The sequence below is a fragment of the Mustelus asterias genome, chromosome 18 (assembly GCF_964213995.1).
Source record: "Mustelus asterias chromosome 18, sMusAst1.hap1.1, whole genome shotgun sequence".
Classification (NCBI taxonomy): Eukaryota; Metazoa; Chordata; class Chondrichthyes; order Carcharhiniformes; family Triakidae; genus Mustelus; species Mustelus asterias.
This window is the reverse complement of record NC_135818.1, coordinates 23,218,659-23,238,706: the sequence shown is the minus strand read 5'-3', so window position 1 is coordinate 23,238,706 and position 20,048 is coordinate 23,218,659. Positions and strand designations below refer to the sequence as shown.

Here is a 20,048-nt window from a genome sequence, read left to right as displayed (position 1 = left end):
TAGCACTGCTGCCTCACAGCGCGAGGGACCCGGGTTCAATTCCTGAGTCAGGTGACTGTGTGGAGTTTACATGTTCTCCCTGTATCTGTGTTGGTTTCCTCCAGGTGCTCTGGTTTCCTCCCACACTCTAAAGATGTACAGGTTAGGTTGATTGGCCATGTTAAATTGCCCCTTAGTCTCAGGGGTATTAGCACGGTAAATACATGGAGTTACAGAGATAGGGCCTGGGTGCAATTGTTGTCATTGTAGCTCAATGGGCTGAATGGCCTCCTTCTGTACTGAAGGGATTCTATGATTCTCTATGATTCTATGAGTGTCACCAACTGAGTTATGTCACCACAACTGAAGTTTAAAGCAGATTTCCACAAAACATCTGCTGAAATCCTGGTGACTGACTGGAAAAAACCACCGGATGGAATTCCCAGTGGGAAAGACAAAATCAGCTGATAAAAAATCTAGTAGATCGCCCGGGTACTGTATTTGTGTTAACCTTCCAACATTATACCTTTGGAGTATTTCTGACAACAGATGTCCTTATTTTAATTCATTTGTAGATCAATCAGACAGTGGGGTAATCATACCGACTGGTCATGCCAGTTGATGAGCGGGGCGAACCGGTAAGGTTGCGTGAGAGACGAAAATTTGGTTCGTACCCAATTTCCCGCCTCTAACGATCTTACTGGCCCTGGATTTCCGGCGTGATCAGCCTTATACCCTTCCCAGGCGTGAGGCTGATTATAATATTTAAATCAATTCAAATCACGAATTAAATGTTATTCGTGAGTCACGGCCTCGCCGGTGAAAGTCCTCACTGGTGACGATGATGTATGATCCTCATCAATGGGGATTTGATGTGATGGCCTCACCAGCAGAACCAGAGCCATTGAGGCCCACTAAGTGGTCGGGGCAAGGTTAGGCAGTACCCCTTGGGTCGTGCCAGCTTGGCATTGCCAGCCTGGGAGCCTTGCACTGCCCACTGGGTACCGGGCTATGCCAAGGGGGCAGGACCTGAGGGGCGGGGCCTAAGTGGAGGGGCAGGGCCATCATGAGGCAAGGTCTAATGGGGGATGCAGGGAGCTGCGCACTCTGCAATCAACGATTGGCCACGGCAGTGATCGATCAAGCTGGGGGTCGGGGGTACAGGCGACGATCGACTGGGCCATGGTTCGGAGGGAAGTTTCGGGTGGCAATCCACCAGGCCGGGCTTGTGTGTTGATCCATTGGGCTGGGGAGGGAGGATGTTTCAGGCAGCAATTGGCCAGGGAGGCCAACAATCGGGGGGGGCATGTGATATCCGGGGGGTGGGGGTGGGGAAGGATGGTGGTTCCTGGCAGATCTCTTTCTGGCCTGGAGTTGGGGGTTTCGGGTGGTGATTGACTGGGCTGGGGGTGGGGGCTTGATGCGACGATCTACAATGGAGGCCAGTGATTCGGGGGGGTGCGTGATATTCGGGGGTGACCTAACTGACCACTCTCTGTTCTGGGGCTTAGGCCCCACCCCCACCCCCTACTGGTGTGCTATAAGATAGCATTTTCAAAGCCGCCCAAAAAATGGATCTGAACCTCTCCCGTTTTCACGCTTATTCTGCGGTTTTGGTAAGAACCACCCCCCCTCCCCCACCCCCCACCCTGTGTAATTGGAATTTTTTTTGCAATGGGAAAATCCAGATGATAGGTTCATGGACCAGGTTTTATGCTTGTCCAATGACATTTCTCTTTACCTTGGCTGATTTCCGAGGGATTGGCCATATAACAGTTATCCAAGACGCTTCCCACGAGTAATCCAAGGTGATGATGCATTGGGAGCAGTGGGTGAAGGAAAATTGCAGCAATATTTGTTTACTCCCATTTCTTCCAAATCACTTTAGCCAATACAATTAATATCCATACATTTCATTGCAAACGTTAAAGAAGGTTCTGGAATGTTAAATTCCCTCACTTCCATAATAAGCTTGGATGCCAGGAAAGCTATAGAATTCTTATAGCCCAGTGCAGCTTTGATGCAAAAGATGTATCTTTATCATTTCCATCAGGGCGGCACGGTAGCACAGTGGTTAGCACTGCTGCTTCACAGCTCCAGGGACCTGGGTTCGATTCTCGGCTTGGGTCACTGTCTGTGTGGAGTTTGCACGTTCTCCTCGTGTCTGCGTGGGTCTCCTCCGGGTGCTCAGGTTTCCTCCCACAGTCCAAAGATGTGCGGGTTAGGTTGATTGGCCATGCTAAAATTGCCCTTAGGTCCTGAGATGCATGGGTTGGTGGGTAAATGTGTAGGGATGTGGGGTTAGGGCCTGGGTGGGATTGTGTTCGGTGCAGACTCGATGGGCCGAATGGCCTCTTTCTGTGCTGTAGGGTTTCTATTTCTATGACAATCTCTTTTGAACTTGCTCGCCTGTATGGGGATCATTATAAGTCCCCTATCAGTTCCAGTGAATGTGTCCTGAAGAGTGAAGATAGGGATGGTGTATAAAGAGCTAATGGTCATTTCTGGAATTTACTTTCCACTGCTGCTCTCAGAAGTTACGCAAGAGCAAATCCTTACATTTTCCATCTTAAACTTTAAGGAAAGTGATCAGTTATCATTCTAATTCAATCCCAGGGACTATCTGAAGATTACAATAACCTCTTTAGTGTCAAAACATAATTATTGTTACGCATTATGCACAAAACTGGACTGCAGGAATTCAGTAATGTTCAAAGAGCAAAAGCTGAATAATAAAACCACGCAGAGCTGTTAATAGTGGGAATATCATGCACGATATTGTGTTTAGATTGATTTGTTTCTTTTCTTTTAAAATTGGCTGAGTTTCCATCGTATCATGTTGGTTGAATGATAATGCTCTTGTATCTGGGGGACATTTGTGATTTTGATTTTGTTGTGGGAGATTCTTTTAGGTGGCCTGATTAATTTAAAGACTAAATCTTTTCAGTAAGCTTTTCATTTCCCAAATGCAAAAAAAGTTCATTCAGTTCAATGAAATTCTTCAATTAAAACTAATTTTATTAAAACATTGAAATGTTAGAATGAAAAACATGACAAATTCAGACAAACATACAATTAAGACAAGACAAATCTCATTTTGGCCCAAAACAGGAGACCTATGGTTCCACCTACACAGCTGATGCGCTAGCAGGCTTTTCACAAAGATCTCAGATTTCATGCCAAAAAAGTAGAATAGTTATACTTTTTTATCAGATTAATCAGCCCAGCACTTAATTAACAGCAATTTCATTCATTCACTGATCTGTCAATCTACTGAAGGCATGTCCTTCAATCAATAATTCCTTGACACCTTCAAATATAAATATGTCATTAGCCTGTCTGTTTTACAGATGTTCTCTCCCAAAAAATGGCTTCTTATGATTCAGCACTTCTCTAACCAATTTAAATCAGTTCTATTGAAGGCACCTTCATCTATTGGACTTATTTTCCCCGGCATACAAATGCATTGGTAATTTACTTTGTTGCATTATTTTTGCCTGACTTGTGCTGATATTTTTCATGAATACTTCTTTCATTTTACTGGCCTGTTACAAATTCATTTCTTAACAAGACACATCTCATTTCTTAGAGAACATTATTAATAGGTTACTTAAATATTTTGTATTATTCTCAAAACACATATTAAAACATTAGCTGCTAATTATTCTCAAGTTGGGTATATAGAATTAATCAGAATTCTCAACTACAAGTTCAGTTTCCTTAACTGGTTTTCTTGTCTCTGATATTGACCTACTGTCTGGCTTTTGTCCCAGAATATTTCATACTTTATGTTTCAGTTTCTGAATCAAAAAGTCCATTGTGTTTCTACATATTTCATTTCAGTTTGAATTTATCTTGCACATTGACCTGGAATGAATATTCAACATTAATTTTTCAGAAAAGTTTAATGTAGTTCAATTATTCCTAAAACGAATTCCTAATTTACCTAGTCCTTTCCACTGTTAATTCCCATCTACAATGCTCCCGTGTCGGCCATATTGGTCACACCAATGTTAAGCCAAACTTATTAGCCTCTATTATTTCCTATAATCAATGTATTATTGCATCTATATTAATTCTTGATGATGCCCATAAAGTATTAATTGGTTTTAGTTAATAAAGAAAGTTATTGTTTTTAAAAGGATTCTCTAGTGTATTCGTTCTCATAAATTGGAGCACCTATAGAAGTTGAAGTCATTGGTATTTCTTCCTTCTCTTCCTTGATTAATGCTACTCTTGCCACAATCTGGCTTGTGGTAGAACTACAACGCCCGAGTTGCATTATAATCACAATAATCAGCAGTAAATAAACACAAAGATATGTAGTTCCGATTAATATGTTCTTTCCCAAATTTCCAATCCATCCTGTTGTCCATTTTTTTTTCAGAGAGAATGGCTCTGGTTTTTCTAACTTCTTGACCCCCTTCCGAATATGAGTTACCAGATTGGTGATATTCTCCAAAATATCTGATATGTAGGTGCAGCATTTCGATCCAATGCACTTTTAAAAGTGCATGTTCCTCCTCTTGCTGCAAGAATGAAGTCCAACGTCATCCGATTCTGTAATAGAACTATACGCATTGTTCCCATTGCATCATTGATTTGTGATAAAGCAGTAGCTGTGTCATTAGCGACCCTTTCTAAGATATAAGCAATATTTTCCAATTCCATTACCAGTCTTACATGTGAATATCCTGGCACCATTATTCCAAAGAAATAGTTTATGCCCACTGCAGTACGTCGACATCTGGTAGTTTCCTCTGGTAATTGATCAGTGTGGTAAAATTGTGGAACTACATATTCTAAGTAACAAACTCCTTTCCAACCTTTGGGCAGCCATGGGTAAGCTCTGTTTACACAAATCCAATAAGTTCCATTAAGTGTTGGGTATACTGAATGTTGTACATGTGATCATCCTCCAGGGGGCTTAAGCAAATCCTGCTCCTGACGTCTATGGTGTCGATTTAATTTACTAATTCCAATATCTATGATTCCCTGATCACCTTGATGCATAAGATTCCTTGTTCCTCTAATCCTGTATCAATTAGAATCAAATTGGGTGCTCGTTTGGCTGTATTGAATACAGGTGAGTATCTATTCAAGTAAAAAATCTACACTTTCACACTCCTTTGTAAATCCCACTGTCCTTCCTCTAGGTTTCCTGAACAATTTGGTTAATTGATCCCATATTATTAATTCCTCCCACTTTAAAGGGATTGTCCGCAAAGGAAACCTCTTCCCCGCATGAACTGGTATATGAGTACATACCTAACATTTAGATACATCAGCTGTTCTAGCATAAGTGTACGCCAAATACAGATAAGTGTTTCTGTTAAACGCCTGATAATCTACTTGCACTATACAAAACATACATATTATTACAAGATGTAATGTAATCATTTTTTTATCATTTGTTATTACTCAGATTGTGTTTATGTCAATAACAGTAATGTACTTATTTTAACCACGCTCTGTTTTTGTTCCTTGTCCAAAGATTGCTATAGATTGTTATTCACTGATGTTTTCTTTCTTCAATGGATGGTTGATTTTTCCTCATATATATAATTCTGCAATTTTACACACAATATGGCCCTAAGGCTTCACAATTAGAATCAATAATCATAAATTTAATATTTTATTATAAACATTTTCTAGATTGCTTTACTATACCATCTGATTGGACTAAAAAGTCTAAAACATTTTTATACAAATTTAACCAGTTTCTTTTTACTAATTGAATCCTTTGGGTAAGGTTTTAGCTGTGTCCAGTGTCTCCATCTAGGACCATGTTTTTCATCAACCAAAGCACATGTTTCTGCTGCAATGATTATTTCAAATGGCCCCTCCCATCTGGTGCTTAATCCGTTTTGTCAGACATTAATTGTACCATAACCCTATATTCTGCAGTTGGTAAATTTGGATTTTCTTTCTCAGCTAATTTCATCCAATCTATATATTGTTGTTGAATGACTACTTATTTTTTTTAAAGAATTTAATCAGGAATTAAATCGCTCATACATTGATAGATTGCTTCTTTTCCATTTATTAACTCCCCTCCCCCTGTGATAACATCTTCTGCTCTACCTGTCATCAGTTCAAATGGGTTTAATCCTATTCCACGAGATGAAGTGGATCTTTGTCTTACTAGAATTGCAGGTAAAGCCTTCACCCAATTATTTCCTCCTTCTAATATGGCTTGAGCCAAACTGTTTTTCAATGTTCTGTTCATTCGTTCTACCATCCCTGAGTTCTGTGGATGATATGGTAAGTTAAATTTCTGTTTGATGCCTAACATTCTACATACTTCTCTCAAAACTCACCCAGTGAAGTGAGTTCACTGATCTGAGTCCAATTGTAATTGCATTCCCCATTGGGGTATGATTTCATTGGCTAATACCAAAGCCACAGTTTTGGCTGTTGCATCTTTACATGGGAATGCTTCTACCCATTGAGTGAATTGATCAGTAATCACTAAACAATACCAAAGTCCATTTGTAAGTTTTTTCATGATCCTTTGGGTCTGGATTCAGTTCCCATTTTTATTTTGCAATATCGTTCTAGTTCTATTTGAGCACACTGAATACATTTTTGCAGAACTTGGTGATCATTTCTCCATACCTTTCCACCAGCAGCAATTCTTAATTAAAGTGGTTATTTTATCTCTGCGAGTGCGTGCTATTCAATGATATAAATTCATCAGTGTTTGGTGTATTGCTTCTAGAGCTATTATTTTCTTATTTTTCCTCCATATTCCATCCCATTCTTTCTTTCCTCCTAATTCTTTCCATCTGTTTTTCTCTTCTTCTGAGACCTGTTCTTGAATCTATTTTATGAATACTTCCGTGTCATCTTTGCTTTGTATTGCAGCGATATCAGTTAATTGGGTTTCCTCTAATTTTTGTTCTAATAATCTTTTAGCTGCTAAATCTGCTTTGTCATTCCCTTCTTGGTCCTTTCTAGTGGTTCGTTTGTGTGCTTGAACTTTGATCACAGCTACATGTATTTCATCACCTTCTTGGCAAAAAATGTGAAATGATTTACTGAGATTTGGTAATCCTAAAGCTGGAGCCTTAGCTGATTTTATGTCAGTAAAAGCCTCTATTTCCTTGTCTTTCCAATCTATTTTTTTCTCTACTAAGCCTTCCTCCGTTGATTGAATCTTGCAGTAGTTTTGCTAGTATTGCATAATCTTTCACAAAATTCCTGCAATAATTGAACAATCCTAACACTTGTCTCACTCCTTTCACTGTGTGTGGTTGTCGTACACATAATATAGTCTTCTTTCGACCTTCTGGAATTTCTTTCCTGCCTTGTGAAGCAACCAAAACATCATCTACATATTATAGAATGGTGGTTCCTGCACATTTAATAGGCTCGATTATTTGCGCCATGTGTTTGTGAAATATAGTTGGACTATTCTGAAACCTTTGTGGTAGAGAGTCCAAGTGTATTGCTGATTTCCCACAGTGATGGCAAATTTGTACTGATGTTCTTTTGCTATTGGAATCGGCCAAAATCCATTGGCTACATCTAATGCAGTAAAAATCGTTTGATCTGTCCCAATTGTGTTTAGATCGCTAGCTGGATTTACAAATATTGAGTGTGCCCATGTTGCATATCTGTTTAGAAATGCGTAATCCACAATTAACCTATAACTGGTTTTTTTTTAATCGGCCATATAAGTGAATTAGTGAAACACTGTCTTTGTCACTACTCCTTGTTTTTCCAACTGCGTGATAATGCATCTAACAGCTTGAACTTCTTCCTGAATCTTTTCTGGTGGGACATTTAAACTTCCACAATCTTGTTTATTTCTAGCTCAAATTTGAGGGTATTGTGCAGCCATTTTTTTTCCAGATTGATCTCTTTTCCCCATCTGTTTGAAATGCTGCTACCCTAGAAATGCTACAACGTTTCCTTTTTCCCTATTTACTCTGTTTGAACATGTGGTGCCATTTGATGTTTCCTACTCTGACATCAATTATCGCCCCTAACTAGACAGGAACTCTATCCCCACAATGCTTCCTTCTTGATTTTGACACATTCAGATTTGAACATGTTTTTTTAAATTGTTGGTATACTGAGAAGTGCGACTTTAACTCTCCCAGTAATTCTATGTTATTCTATTATTTGATCAATGGTTGGTAAATTCAAGTCTGTTAGTGATATAGTTGTCCTCGTATCAATTAACTTGATACAATTCAGTCCTTCTAGCACTGTCTCTATATACATCCGGAAACTAATATCACCATCAGACTCTAGGGGAGCAGTTAATAATTTACGAAGTTTCTCTGCTGTGAAACTGACTTCTATTACATAATAAAATCTTTGAAACAGAAATCAAACCTTTCAATTTGATTCCAGGTAGTAACTTATTTTGATTATTCATTCTTCATCTCAAATAACATTGTTGTATTAAAGTAGCTTGCTTGAACACATTCTTCCTATGTTAGTGATATGGGCTTTCTAATGTCAATTAATCACCCTGTTTACTTCCTTCAATATTTATTTAGTCTGCTGAATTAATTCTCTTTTGAGCCCACCTTATATCTGTTGTAATTTTCAACTTTCCTATATTTAAAATTTATATCTAAATGTACTCTGTGTTTTGGACTACTGATCTCATTCTCATGATTAGTTTGCTGATTTTAAACTTCCACTCCTCACAATCTAATCAAAATGCTGTTAGGTCACTCACAAAATATCCAACAGGAGCAAATGTAAACTTCACACATCTCTACCCACTCAATCATATTTTGATTTGAATTAACAATTCTTATTAATTGCTGCAAACTTAAAACACAAGGATTCATCCTGTTTAGGACTAAATGGGTTAACTTTCTGCTTTCTGTCTCAAACTTGCTTGTTTACAGAAGTCTTTAGCAATTTGCCCTTTTTACACAGAAAGCATTTTTTGACCTTGGAGCTGTATCTTTTTAAACCCATTTTTTAAAAAAAAGACTTTTTAGTTATAATCTTTTTACAAGTTCTGCATTGTTAAATTACCATTTAACTCTTAATCTCTATTTCTTTAAGTTGTATCTTCTACATTTTACAACTTATCCATCTTTTGACTCCCATTTAATTCTCCAGTACTTTTAAATGGTCTGTTTTAACTAATAAGAGCGCGGCATTGTTGCATCGCTGTCGCAGCGAAACTAACTCCCTTTATCTCTGATTCCTGTTTTACACACCCTTCACTAGTTCTAAATAATCAGCGCGTTCTTGCAGAACCTGCTGTGTGTGGCTAAGTTGCTATTCCTACCCACACTTTTGCACCGATACTCTTTAAAAACTCTATATAATCAGCGTGCCCTTGTGGAACCTGCTGTCGGTGGGTAAGTTGCTATCCCTACACCCCCCCCCACCCCCACCCCACCCCTCTCCTTTTGCACCGATACTCGTTTTTTAAAAACAATTATTATTTTTTTGCTTTTGTGACCCACAAGGGGTCCAGATATCTGATGGGTCCGGTGATTCAGAGTGCTTCCCCCTCTACTAAAAAAGGTGAGCAATATAAAGTACGTACTCACCTTTCCAGGGGAAGTGTTCACCAGACCATCAGCTCCAAGATCATCCCGTATAGTGGCCAAATTGTTGTGGGAGGGTTTTTTTAGTTCGCCTGATTAATTTAAAGACTTTTCATTAAACATTTCATTTCACAAAGGCAAAAAAATTCATTCAGTTCAATGAAATTCTTCAATTAAACTAATTTTATTAAAACATTGAAATGTTAGAATCAAAAACATGACAAATTCAGACAAACATACAATTAAGACAAGACATATCTCATTCTGGCCCAAAACAGGAGACCTATGGTTCCACCTACACAGCTGATGCGCTAGCAGGCTTTTCACAAAGATCTCAGATTTCATGCCAAAAAAGTAGAATAGTTATACTTTTTTATCAGATTAATCAGCCCAGCATTTAATTAACAGCAATTTCATTCATTCACTGATCTGTCAATCTACTGATGACATGTCCTTCAATCAATAATTCTTTGACACCTTCAAATATAAATATGTCATTAGCCTGTCTGTTTTACAGAAGTTCTCTCCCAAAAAATGGCTTCTTATGACTCAGCACTTCTCTAATTTAAATCAGTTCTATTGAAGGCACCTTCATCTATTGGACTTATTTTCCCCGGCTTACAAATGCATTGGCAATTTACTTTGTTGCATTATTTGTGCCTGACTTGTGCTGATATTTTTCATGAATACTTAGACCATAAGACCATAAGACATAGGAGCGGAAGTAAGGCCATTCGGCCCATCGAGTCCATCGAGTACTTCTTTCATTTTACTGGCTTGTTACAAATTCATTTCTTAACAAGACGCATCTCATTTCTTAGAGAACATTATTAATATGTTACTTAAATATTTTGTATTATTCTCAAAACACATATTAAAACATTAGCTGCTAATTATTCTCAAGTTGGGTATATAGAATTAATCAGAATTCTCAACTACAAATTCAGTTTCCTTAACTGGTTTTCTTGTCTCTGATATTGACCTACTGTCTGGCTTTTGTCCCAGAATATTTCATACTTTATGTTTCAGTTTCTGAATCAAAAAGTCCATTGTGTTTCTACATATTTCATTTCAGTTTGAATTTATCTTGCACATTGACCAGGAATGAATATTCAACATTAATTTTTCAGAAAAGTTTAATGTAGTTCAATTATTCCTAAAATGAATTCCTAATTTACCTAGTCCTTTCTACTGTTACTTTTTTTGGTGGGACCAGAAGATCCTGCTGGAGGGGACAGTTAATCGAAACTGACAATTAGGTGAAATGCTGAAGGTGTATTACTCTTGGGGAGGTGCGATCTTCTGGATGAGACATTAATCCATTAGTCCAATGGATGCAAGAGATCCCACGGCACTAAGCAAAGTTTTGATTTGATTTATTATTGTTACATGAATGGGGTACAGTGAAAAGTATTGTTTCTTACGCTCTATAGAGGCAAAACATACCATTGATAGAATACATAGGCTAGAAGGAAAGAAGAGAGTGCAGAATATAGTATTACACTCATAGCTGGGGGTGTAGAGAAAGCTCAACTTAATATAAGGTAAGTTCATTCAAAAGTCTGATAGAACATAGAACATTACAGCGCAGTACAGGCCCTTCGGCCCTCGATGTTGCGGCGACCAGTAGAACCAATCGAAAGCCCCTCTAACCTACACTATTCCAATATCATCCATATGTTTATCCAATAGCCATTTGAATGCTCTTAATGTTGACGAGTCCACTACTGCTGCAGGCAGGGCATTCCACGCCCTTACTACTCCCTGAGTAAAGAACCTACCTCTAACATCTGTCCTATATCTCTCACCCCTCAATTTAAAGCTATGTCCCCTCGTGCTAGTCATCACCATCCGAGGAAAAATGCTCTCACTATCCACCCTATCTAATCCTCTGATCATCTTGTATGCCTCTATTAAGTCACCTCTTAACCTTCTTCTCTCTAACGAAAACCACCTCAAGCCCCTCAGCCTTTCCTCATACGATTTTCCCACCATACCAGGCAGCATTCTGGTAAATTTCCTCTGCACCCTTTCCAACACTTCCATATCTTTCCTATAATACGGCGACCAGAACTGTATGCAATACTCCAAATTTTGTAGAGTTTTGTACAGCTGCAGCATGACCTCCTGGCTCCGAAACTCAATCCCTCTACCAATAAAAGCTAACACACTGTACGCCTTCTTAACAACCCTATCAGCCTGGGTGCCAACTTTCAGATCCTCTGTTCATCCACACTACCAAATATCTTACCATTAGCCCAGTACTCTGTATTCCTGTTACTCCTTCCAAAGTGAATAATCTCACACTTTTCCACATTAAACTCTATTTGCCACCTCTCAGCCCAGCTCTGCAGCTTATCTATGTCCCTCTGTAACCTGCCACTTCCCTCCGCACTGTCTACAACTCCACCGACTTTAGTGTCATCCGCAATTTTATCAATCCATCCTTCCACGCCCTCATCCAGGTCATTAATAAAAATGACAAACAGCAGTGGCCCCAAAATAGATCCTTGCAGTACACCACTAGTAACTGAACTCCAGGATGAATATTTCCCATCAACCACCACCCTCTGTTTTCTTACAGCTAGCCAATTCCTGATCCAAACCACTTAATCACCCTCAATCCCATGTGTCCGTATTTTCTGCAAAAGCTTACCATGGGGAACCTTATCAAACGCTTTGCTGAAATCCATATACACCACATCAACCACTTTACCCTCATCCACCTCTTTGGTCACCTTCTCAAAGAACTCAATAAGGTTTGTGAGGCACGACCTACCCTTCACAAAACCGTGCTGACTATCCCTAATCAAATTATTCCTTTCTAGGTGATTATAAATCCTATCTCTTATGATCCTTTCCAATACTTTGCCCACAACAGAAGTAAGGCTCACCGGTCTATAATTACCAGGGTTGTCCCTACTCCCCTTCTTGAACAAGGGGACAACATTTGCTATCCTCCAGTCTTCTGGCACTGTTCCTGTAGACAATGATGACACAAAGATCAAAGCCAAAGGCTCTGCAATCTCCTCTCTAGCCTCCCAGAGAATACTAGGATAAATCCCATCCAGCCCAGGGGACTTATCTATTTTTACCCTTTCCAGAATTGCTAACACCTCCTCCTTATAAACCTCAATCCCATCCAGTCCAACAGCCTGCTTCTCAGTACTCCCCTCGACAACACTGTCCCTCTCCAGTGTGAATACCGACGAAAAATATTCATTTAGTGCCTCTCCTATCTCTTCAGACTCCACACACAACTTCCCACTACTGTCCTTGACTGGCCCTAATCTTACCCGAGTCATTCTTTTACTCCTGACATACCTATAGAAAGCTTTAGGGTTTTCCTTGATCCTACCTGCCAAAGACTTCTCATGTCCCCTCCTGGCTCTTCTTAACTCTTTCTTTAGGCCCTTCCTGGCTAACTTGTAACTCTCAAGCGCCCTAACTGAGCCTTCATGTCTCACCTTAACATAAGTCCCCTTCTTCCTCTTCACAAGAGACTCAACCTCCTTAGTAAACCACGGTTCCCTCACACGTCTGCTTCCTCCCTGCCTGACAGGTACATATTTATCAAGGACGCGTAGTAGCTGTTCCTTGAACAAGTTCCACATTACAATTGTGCCCATCCCCTGCAGTTTCCTTCCCCAACCTATGCCAGCTAAATCTTGCCTAATCACATCATAATTTCCTTTCCCCCAGCTCTAACTCTTGCCCTTTGGTATATACCTATCCTTTTCCATTGCTAAGGTAAATGTAATCGAATTGTGGTCACTGTCACCAAAGTGCTCACTTACCTCCAAATCTAACACCTGGCCTGGTTCATTACCCAGTATCAAATCCAATGTGGCCTCGCCTCTTGTTGGTCTATCTACATACTGCGTCAGGAAACCTTCCTGCACACATTGGACAAAAACTGACCCCTCTAAAGTACTCGAACTATAGCTTTTCCAGTCAATATTTGTAAAGTTAAAGTCCCCCAGTACAACTACCCTGTTACTTTCGCTCCTATCCAGAATCATCTTTGCAATCTTTTCCTCTACATCTCTGGAACTTTTCGGAGGTCTATAAAAAACTCCCAACAGGGTGACCTCTCCTTTCCTGTTTCTAACCTCAGCCCAAACTACCTCAGTAGACGAGTCCTCATCAAATGTCCTTTCTGCCACCGTAATACTGTCCTTGACTAACAATGCCACGCCTCCCCCTCTTTTACCACCTTCCCTGCACTTACTGAAACATCTAAACCCCGGAACCTGCAACAACCATTCCTGTGTCTGCTCTATCCATGTCTCCGAGATGGCCACAACATCGAAATCCCAGGTACCAACCCATGCTGCAAGCTCACCCACCTTATTCCGGATGCTCCTGGCGTTGAGGTATACACACTTCAAACTGCCTTCCTGCCTGCCAGTACACTCCTGCGACTCTGAAACCTCATTCATGACCTCACTACTCTCAACCTCCTGTACACCGGAGCTACAATTCAGGTACCCCCCCCCCCCCCCCCCCCCCGCTGAATTAGTTTAAACCCTCCCGAAGAGCATTAGCAAATTTCCCCCCCAAGATATTGGTACCCTTCTGGTTCAAGTGCAGACCATCCCGTTTGTAGAGGTCCCACCTACCCCAGAAAGAGCCCCAGTTGTCCAGGTATCTGAATCCCTCCCTCCTGCACCATCTCTGTAACCACGTGTTCAACTGCTCTCTCTCCCTATTCCTCTCCTCACTATCACGTGGCACGGGTAACAAACCAGAGATAACAACTTTGTTTGTTCTCGCCCTAAGCTTCCACCCTAACTCCCTGAATTTCTGCCTTACATCCCCATCCCTTTTCCTACCTATGTCTTGAGTGCCTATGTGAAACACAACTTGGGGCTGGTCCCCCTCCCCCTTAAGGATATCGAAAACACGATCCGAGACATCGTGGACTCTGGCTCCTGGGAGGCAACACACTAACTGCGAGTCTCTCTCGTTCCCGGAGAATCTCCTATCCGTCCCTTTAATTATGGAGTCCCCAATGACTAATCCTCTACTCCTCTCCCCCCTTCCCTTCTGAGCCACAAGGACAGACTCTGAGCCAGTGACCTGTACACCATGGCTTACCCCTGCTAAGTCGTCCCCCCCAACAGCATCCAAAAGTGTACTATCCCCAATTTCTACTACATTTTTTGTTTCTCCCCCCACTTGGATGGCTCCCTGTACCTCGGTGTTGTGGTCAGTTTGCTCATCCTCTCTTTCCCTACCCTTCTGAGCTGCAAAGTTGGCAGCAGAGAGGAAGTTATTCTTGAGTCGGTTGGTACGTGATCTCAGACTTTTGTATCTTTTTCCCAATGGAAGAAGGTGGGGGAGCGGATGTCTGGAATGCGTGGGGTCCTTGATTGTGCTGGCTGCTTTTCTGAGGTGGTGGGAAGAAGAGTAGAGAAGATATCCTTTGTGCTGTGGCTAACATTTATACCTCCCCCTGCATCACTGGAAAGAAAAACTATCTCATTAAATATCATTAACAATGAAAGCAGAAAACAGTGGAAATTCTCAGCAGGCTATGGCAGCATCGGTGGTGAGATCAATGTTCTTTCAGGCCTGTGACCTTTCATCAGAATATCTGCTTCTTTGGAAAAAGAAATATCCGACTGGGCTCATTGGCTGGGGTTTTCTACACCTCCAGTGGTGTGTTTCATGGCAGAGGCAGCCTGCCATTGGCTGACACCGGGAATGTCTGGTCCTGCCACGGTCAGTGGAGTTACTCCTCCTATCACCGGGATACCCGAGGCAGGTGTTCGCCATTGGTGGGACCAGAAGATCCTGCTGGAGGGGACAGGCAGAAGATTGCAACCAATGTTTCTCTCTCCACAGATGCTGACATACCTGCTGAGTTTTTCCAGCACTTTCTGGTTTGTCATATTCCAGGTCTCCAACAAACACAGTTCTCTGCTTTCATTTTACTGTTTTACTGTGAACAAGAATTGTTCTTCAAATCCATTGAACCCCGTGTGGAAAATGTTAAAGAGGCATATCCTGGATTCAAATGTGCAGCTGGTAGAAAATCCTAGTTCTCAAAGTCCTCAGTCGTTGCAACTCCATTCCTCAAAGGCAGTGGAAACAGATTCTTGATAAGCAAGGGGGTGAAAGGTTATGTCGGGGTAGACAGGAATGTCTCAGCCATTCTTCTTGAATGGTGGAACAGGCTCGAGGGGCTGAGTGGCCTCCTGCTGCTCCTAATGGGTATGTTTGTACATAAGTCCAATAAGAGCAGAAATTATATTACCGAAAATTATTTCTAAAAATTGATATTATCCATTTTTTCCAATTGTGATCCTTTGAAGCGTGACCTTCAAAGTTGTAGATGCCCACGTTTTATATCGAAATAATTTTTGGATTTTTTTGTGTCTTTGCAGATGAATTTGTACCTGGCTTTGTGCAATTCAGAGTGTTCAACAATGAAAAGGCAGCTCTAGCCATGTGTTCTGGAGTGAAATACACTGCATGCAATCCAGAACATGTAAGTAAGGGGACTGCAGCAGAGAGTGGATGTTAAAAGAGTGAATGCAAGTGGATGCATTGGTGAGCAAATAGAGAATAAGAAAAGTCAGTGGACAATCCACACATAGACGTTCCGGCAAAAATCACTATCCAATGGCCAGGAGATGATCCAGGCTAATTTTCCCCTTTCTAACCCAACAGTGCTCCAACCCAAATGGGATTAACAAACTCGTCCTCCTTGTGCCTGCAGCTTTCTTGATCAGCTCAGTTCAGCCTATGCCCCAGTAGTACAGTAATTGGGTGCCATTGCCCATTGGGATATTACTGGACTTGAGTGTTAAAATATTTCCAATTATTTACATCTAGGTCTGTTTTGGAGGTGGAGGATTCTTTCCTGAGAGTTCGCCAAGGCAGTGTGGAGATTTTACAGCGTTTGACTGGAATGGCCATGGCACGGGAGATGGTTGGAGTGCAACCAGGGTGATGACAGAAGCAGCTGTCCTGATCTTCTACCGTTAACACAAGCCACGTCGTAATGGGTGTCTCTTTCTTGTACACTGACAATTGAATGCAATGTGACAACATTTAGCATTTAAAATATTTTTTTTAAATTGGCTTGTTGTAATGTTCCTCTTACTTCTACAATCAGAAATTCACATAATCCCAACATTCAATGAAGGGGCTAATTGTACAACATTTAACGCTTGGTGTTAGGGCAATATTATTCATCACTGATCATGCCAGGGACTTTTGACAATCATCTTTTCTTAATGTTAAATTCCTTAATGACTTTCATCACATTCCTGACAGGTTCTCAATAAACTGGAATTGCAAATGTTACCCGTGTGAGTTTGTTTTAAAATATTACAGCGTTATTCAAGTTATAATATTTAATGACTTGGTACAAGAAGTCCTCTCGGCAATGCTTTCAGCGGATTGGCTGGTGTATTTTCCAGTAAGAAGTCTCACAATACCAGATTAAAGTCCAACAGGTTTATTTGGTAGCAAAAGCCACTAGCTTTCGGAGCGTTGCTCCTTCATCAGGTGAGTGGGATTTCAATTCACAAACAGGGCATATAAAGACACGAACTCAATTCACAAAATAATGGTTGGAATGCGAGTCTTTACAGGTAATCAAGTCTTCAAGGTACAGACAATGTGAGTGGAGAGGGGGTTAAGCACAGGTTAAAGAGATGTGTATTGTCTCCAGCCAGGACAGTTAGTGAGATTTTTGCAAGTCCAGACAAGTCGTGGGGGTCACAGATAGTGTGACATGAACCCAAGATCCCGGTTAAGGCCGTCCTGATGTGTGCGGAACTTGGTTATCAGTCTCTGCTCAGCGACTCTGCGTTGTCGTGTGTCGTGAAGGCCGCCTTGGAGAACGCTTACCCGAAGATCAGAGACCAAATGCCCATGACCGCTGAAGTATTCCCCAACAGGAAGAGAACACTCTTGCCTGGTGATTGTCGAGCGGTGTTCATTCATCCGTTGTGGTAGCGTCTGCATGGTCTCCCCAATGTACCATGCCTCGGGACATCCTTTCCTGCAGGGTATCAGGTAGACAACGTTGGCCGAGTTGCAAGTGTATGTACCGTGTACCTGGTGGATGGTGTTCTCACGTGAGATGATGGCATCCGTGTCGATGAACCGGCACGTCTTGCAGAGGTTACTGTGGCAGGGTTGTGTGGTGTTGTGGTCACTGTTCTCCTGAAGGCTGGGTAGTTTGCTGCGAATAATGGTCTGTTTGAGGTTGTGCGGTTGTTTGAAGGCAAGAAGTGGGGGTGTGGGGATGGCCTTGGCAAGATGTTCGTCTTCATCAATGACATGCTGAATGCTCCGGAGAAGATGTCGTAGCTTCTCCGCTCTGGGGAAGTACTGGACGACGAAGTGTACTCTGTCCGTCGTGTCCCGTGTTTGTCTTCTGAGGAGGTCTGTGCGGTTTTTCTCTGTGGCACGTCGGAACTGTCGATCGATGAGTCGAGCGCCATATCCTGTTCTTATGAGGGCGTCTTTCAGCGTCTGGAGGTGTCTGTTGCGAACCTCCTCATCCGAGCAGATCTTGTGTATTCGGAGGGCTTGTCTGTAGGGAATGGCTTCTTTAACGTGTTTAGGGTGGAAGCTGGAGAAGTGGAGCATCGTGAGGTTATTCGTGGGCTTGCGGTACAGTGAAGTGCTGAGGTGACCGTCCTTGATAGAAATGCGTGTGTCCAAGAATGCAACCGATTCCGGAGAGTAGTCCATGGTGAGTCTGATGGTGGGATGGAACTTGTTGATGTCATCATATAGTTGTTTCAGTGATTGTTCACCATGAGTCCAAAGGAAGAAAATGTCATCGATGTATCTAATGTATAGCACTGGTTGAAGGTCCTGAGCGGTGAAGAGGTCTTGTTCGAACCTGTGCATGAAGATGTTGGCATATTGAAGTGCGAATTTGGTCCCAATGGCTGTTCCGTGTGTCTGGATGAAGAACTAGTTGTTGAAGGTGAAGACGTTGTGGTCCAGGATGAAGCAGATGAGTTGAAAAATTGCATCTGGATATTGGCAGTTGTCGACATTGAGTACTGAGGCAGTTGCAGCAATGCCATCGTCGTGGGGGATGCTGGTGTACAGTGCCGAGACATCCATTGTAATGAGGAGTGCTCCTGGTTCAACTGCTCCATGTGTGCTGAGTTTCTGTAGGAAGTCCGTAGCGTCGCGACAAAAGCTGGGCTTGCAAAATCTCACTAACTGTCCTGGCTGGAGACAATACACATCTCTTTAACCTGTGCTTAACCCTCTCTCCACTCACATTGTCTGTACCTTTAAGACTTGATTACCTGTAAAGACTCGCATTCCAACCATTATTTTGTAAATTGAGTTTGTGTCTTTATATGCCCTGTTTGTGAATTGAGATCCCACTCACCTGATGAAGGAGCAGCGCTCCGAAAGCTAGAGGCTTGTGCTACCAAATAAACCTGTTGGACTTGAACCTGGTGTTGTGAGACTTCTAACTGTGTTTACCCCAGTCCAACGCCGGCATCTCCACATCACGTATTTTCCAGTGGCAGGGGTGGCTCGCCATTGGTCAGCGGCAGGATATTCCAGTCCCGCAGGTGTCTCCTGGGTTTTGCATACCCCGCAGCCTCTGCTGCCGGGGAACACTCTGCCATTGGCGAGGCCGGAAGATCTTCACTTCTTTATCCTCTACCTGCCTGCCCGTAAGCAGGGGTGTTTTTGAATGATTTTTAAAGGAGGCTGTGGCGTGTTTCCCCAAACCCTAAGACCCAATTTACTAATAATTCTCAACAAACTCGCTTTATGTATTTTTTTATTCATTCTTGGAACATGGGCATCGCTAGCTGGCCAGCATTTATTGCCCACCCCTAGCTGCCCTTGAAACTGAGTGGCTTGAAAGGCCATTTCAAAGCAAAGGGCAGTTGAGGGTCAATCACATTCCTGTGGGTTGGAGTCACATGTAGGCCAGACCGGGCAAGGACAGCAGATTTCCTTCCCTAAAGGGCATTAGTGAACCAGATGGGTTTTTCCAACTAATTCAAAAGATTAGTTTATTCACATTCAAACCTGGGGAGGGGGAGTGTTCACAAACTCACACACATATAAAGTCAGGAGGAATATAAAAGAAGAAGATTTACATCTATGGGCAACAACATTCCAAGGACCACAGAAATGAATATTTGTTCACGTGATTTCCAAAGTCTGAGAAGTAAAAGTTTAGAGGGTGTTTGTGATGAAATTCAGTCCCAATATGTTCCTGGTTGGAGACAACATAAAAAAGCCCTTGAAATGAACTGCAGCAGAATGGGCTTTCTATTTTTAAACTGCTCAGCAGACATTAAAAATCAAACAGGCTTCAAGAAGTTGAGAGATTGTGACCAATTGCTTGGTTAGCTAGGCTGCTGAAGTTCCTTCTCGTTGGTATTAAAATGGCAGTTTGAGGGTTTCTCAGTTCTCAAAGGAATAAAGAAATTTCAATATAGTCACTCAAGTCAAGTGACCATTTTTTCTCCACAGTGATGCCACAAGGGATGTTTATCTATTGTCTCGAAATGGCTTTTGGTTGCA

At 41.7% G+C, this 20,048-nt stretch overlaps 1 protein-coding gene and 1 long non-coding RNA gene across 5 annotated transcripts in view; one reads left to right on the top strand and one right to left on the bottom strand.

The window, feature by feature from the left end:
• LOC144507002 (intelectin-1a-like) overlaps window positions 1-16,826 on the top strand; it is a 112,921-nt gene extending 96,095 nt beyond the window's left edge. For all 3 annotated transcript variants that reach the window (XM_078233518.1, XM_078233521.1, XM_078233519.1), the window contains exons 7-8: window positions 15,902-16,005; window positions 16,353-16,826. In XM_078233518.1, the coding sequence (XP_078089644.1) occupies window positions 15,902-16,005; window positions 16,353-16,505 (257 nt within the window). In that variant the 3' untranslated portion in view covers window positions 16,506-16,826. The remainder of the gene's footprint in view (window positions 1-15,901; window positions 16,006-16,352) is intronic.
• On the bottom strand, window positions 2,881-13,341 carry LOC144507006 (uncharacterized). 2 transcript variants are annotated; one of them, XR_013500005.1, is made up of 3 exons: window positions 13,307-13,341; window positions 9,513-9,617; window positions 2,881-4,539 (listed from the first exon to the last, which is right to left on the bottom strand). It is a non-coding gene; the product is annotated as an uncharacterized LOC144507006 (long non-coding RNA). The 2 variants fall into 2 exon arrangements; XR_013500004.1 differs by having other exon boundaries at window positions 9,513-9,601.
• Window positions 16,827-20,048: the final 3,222 nt, after the last annotated feature.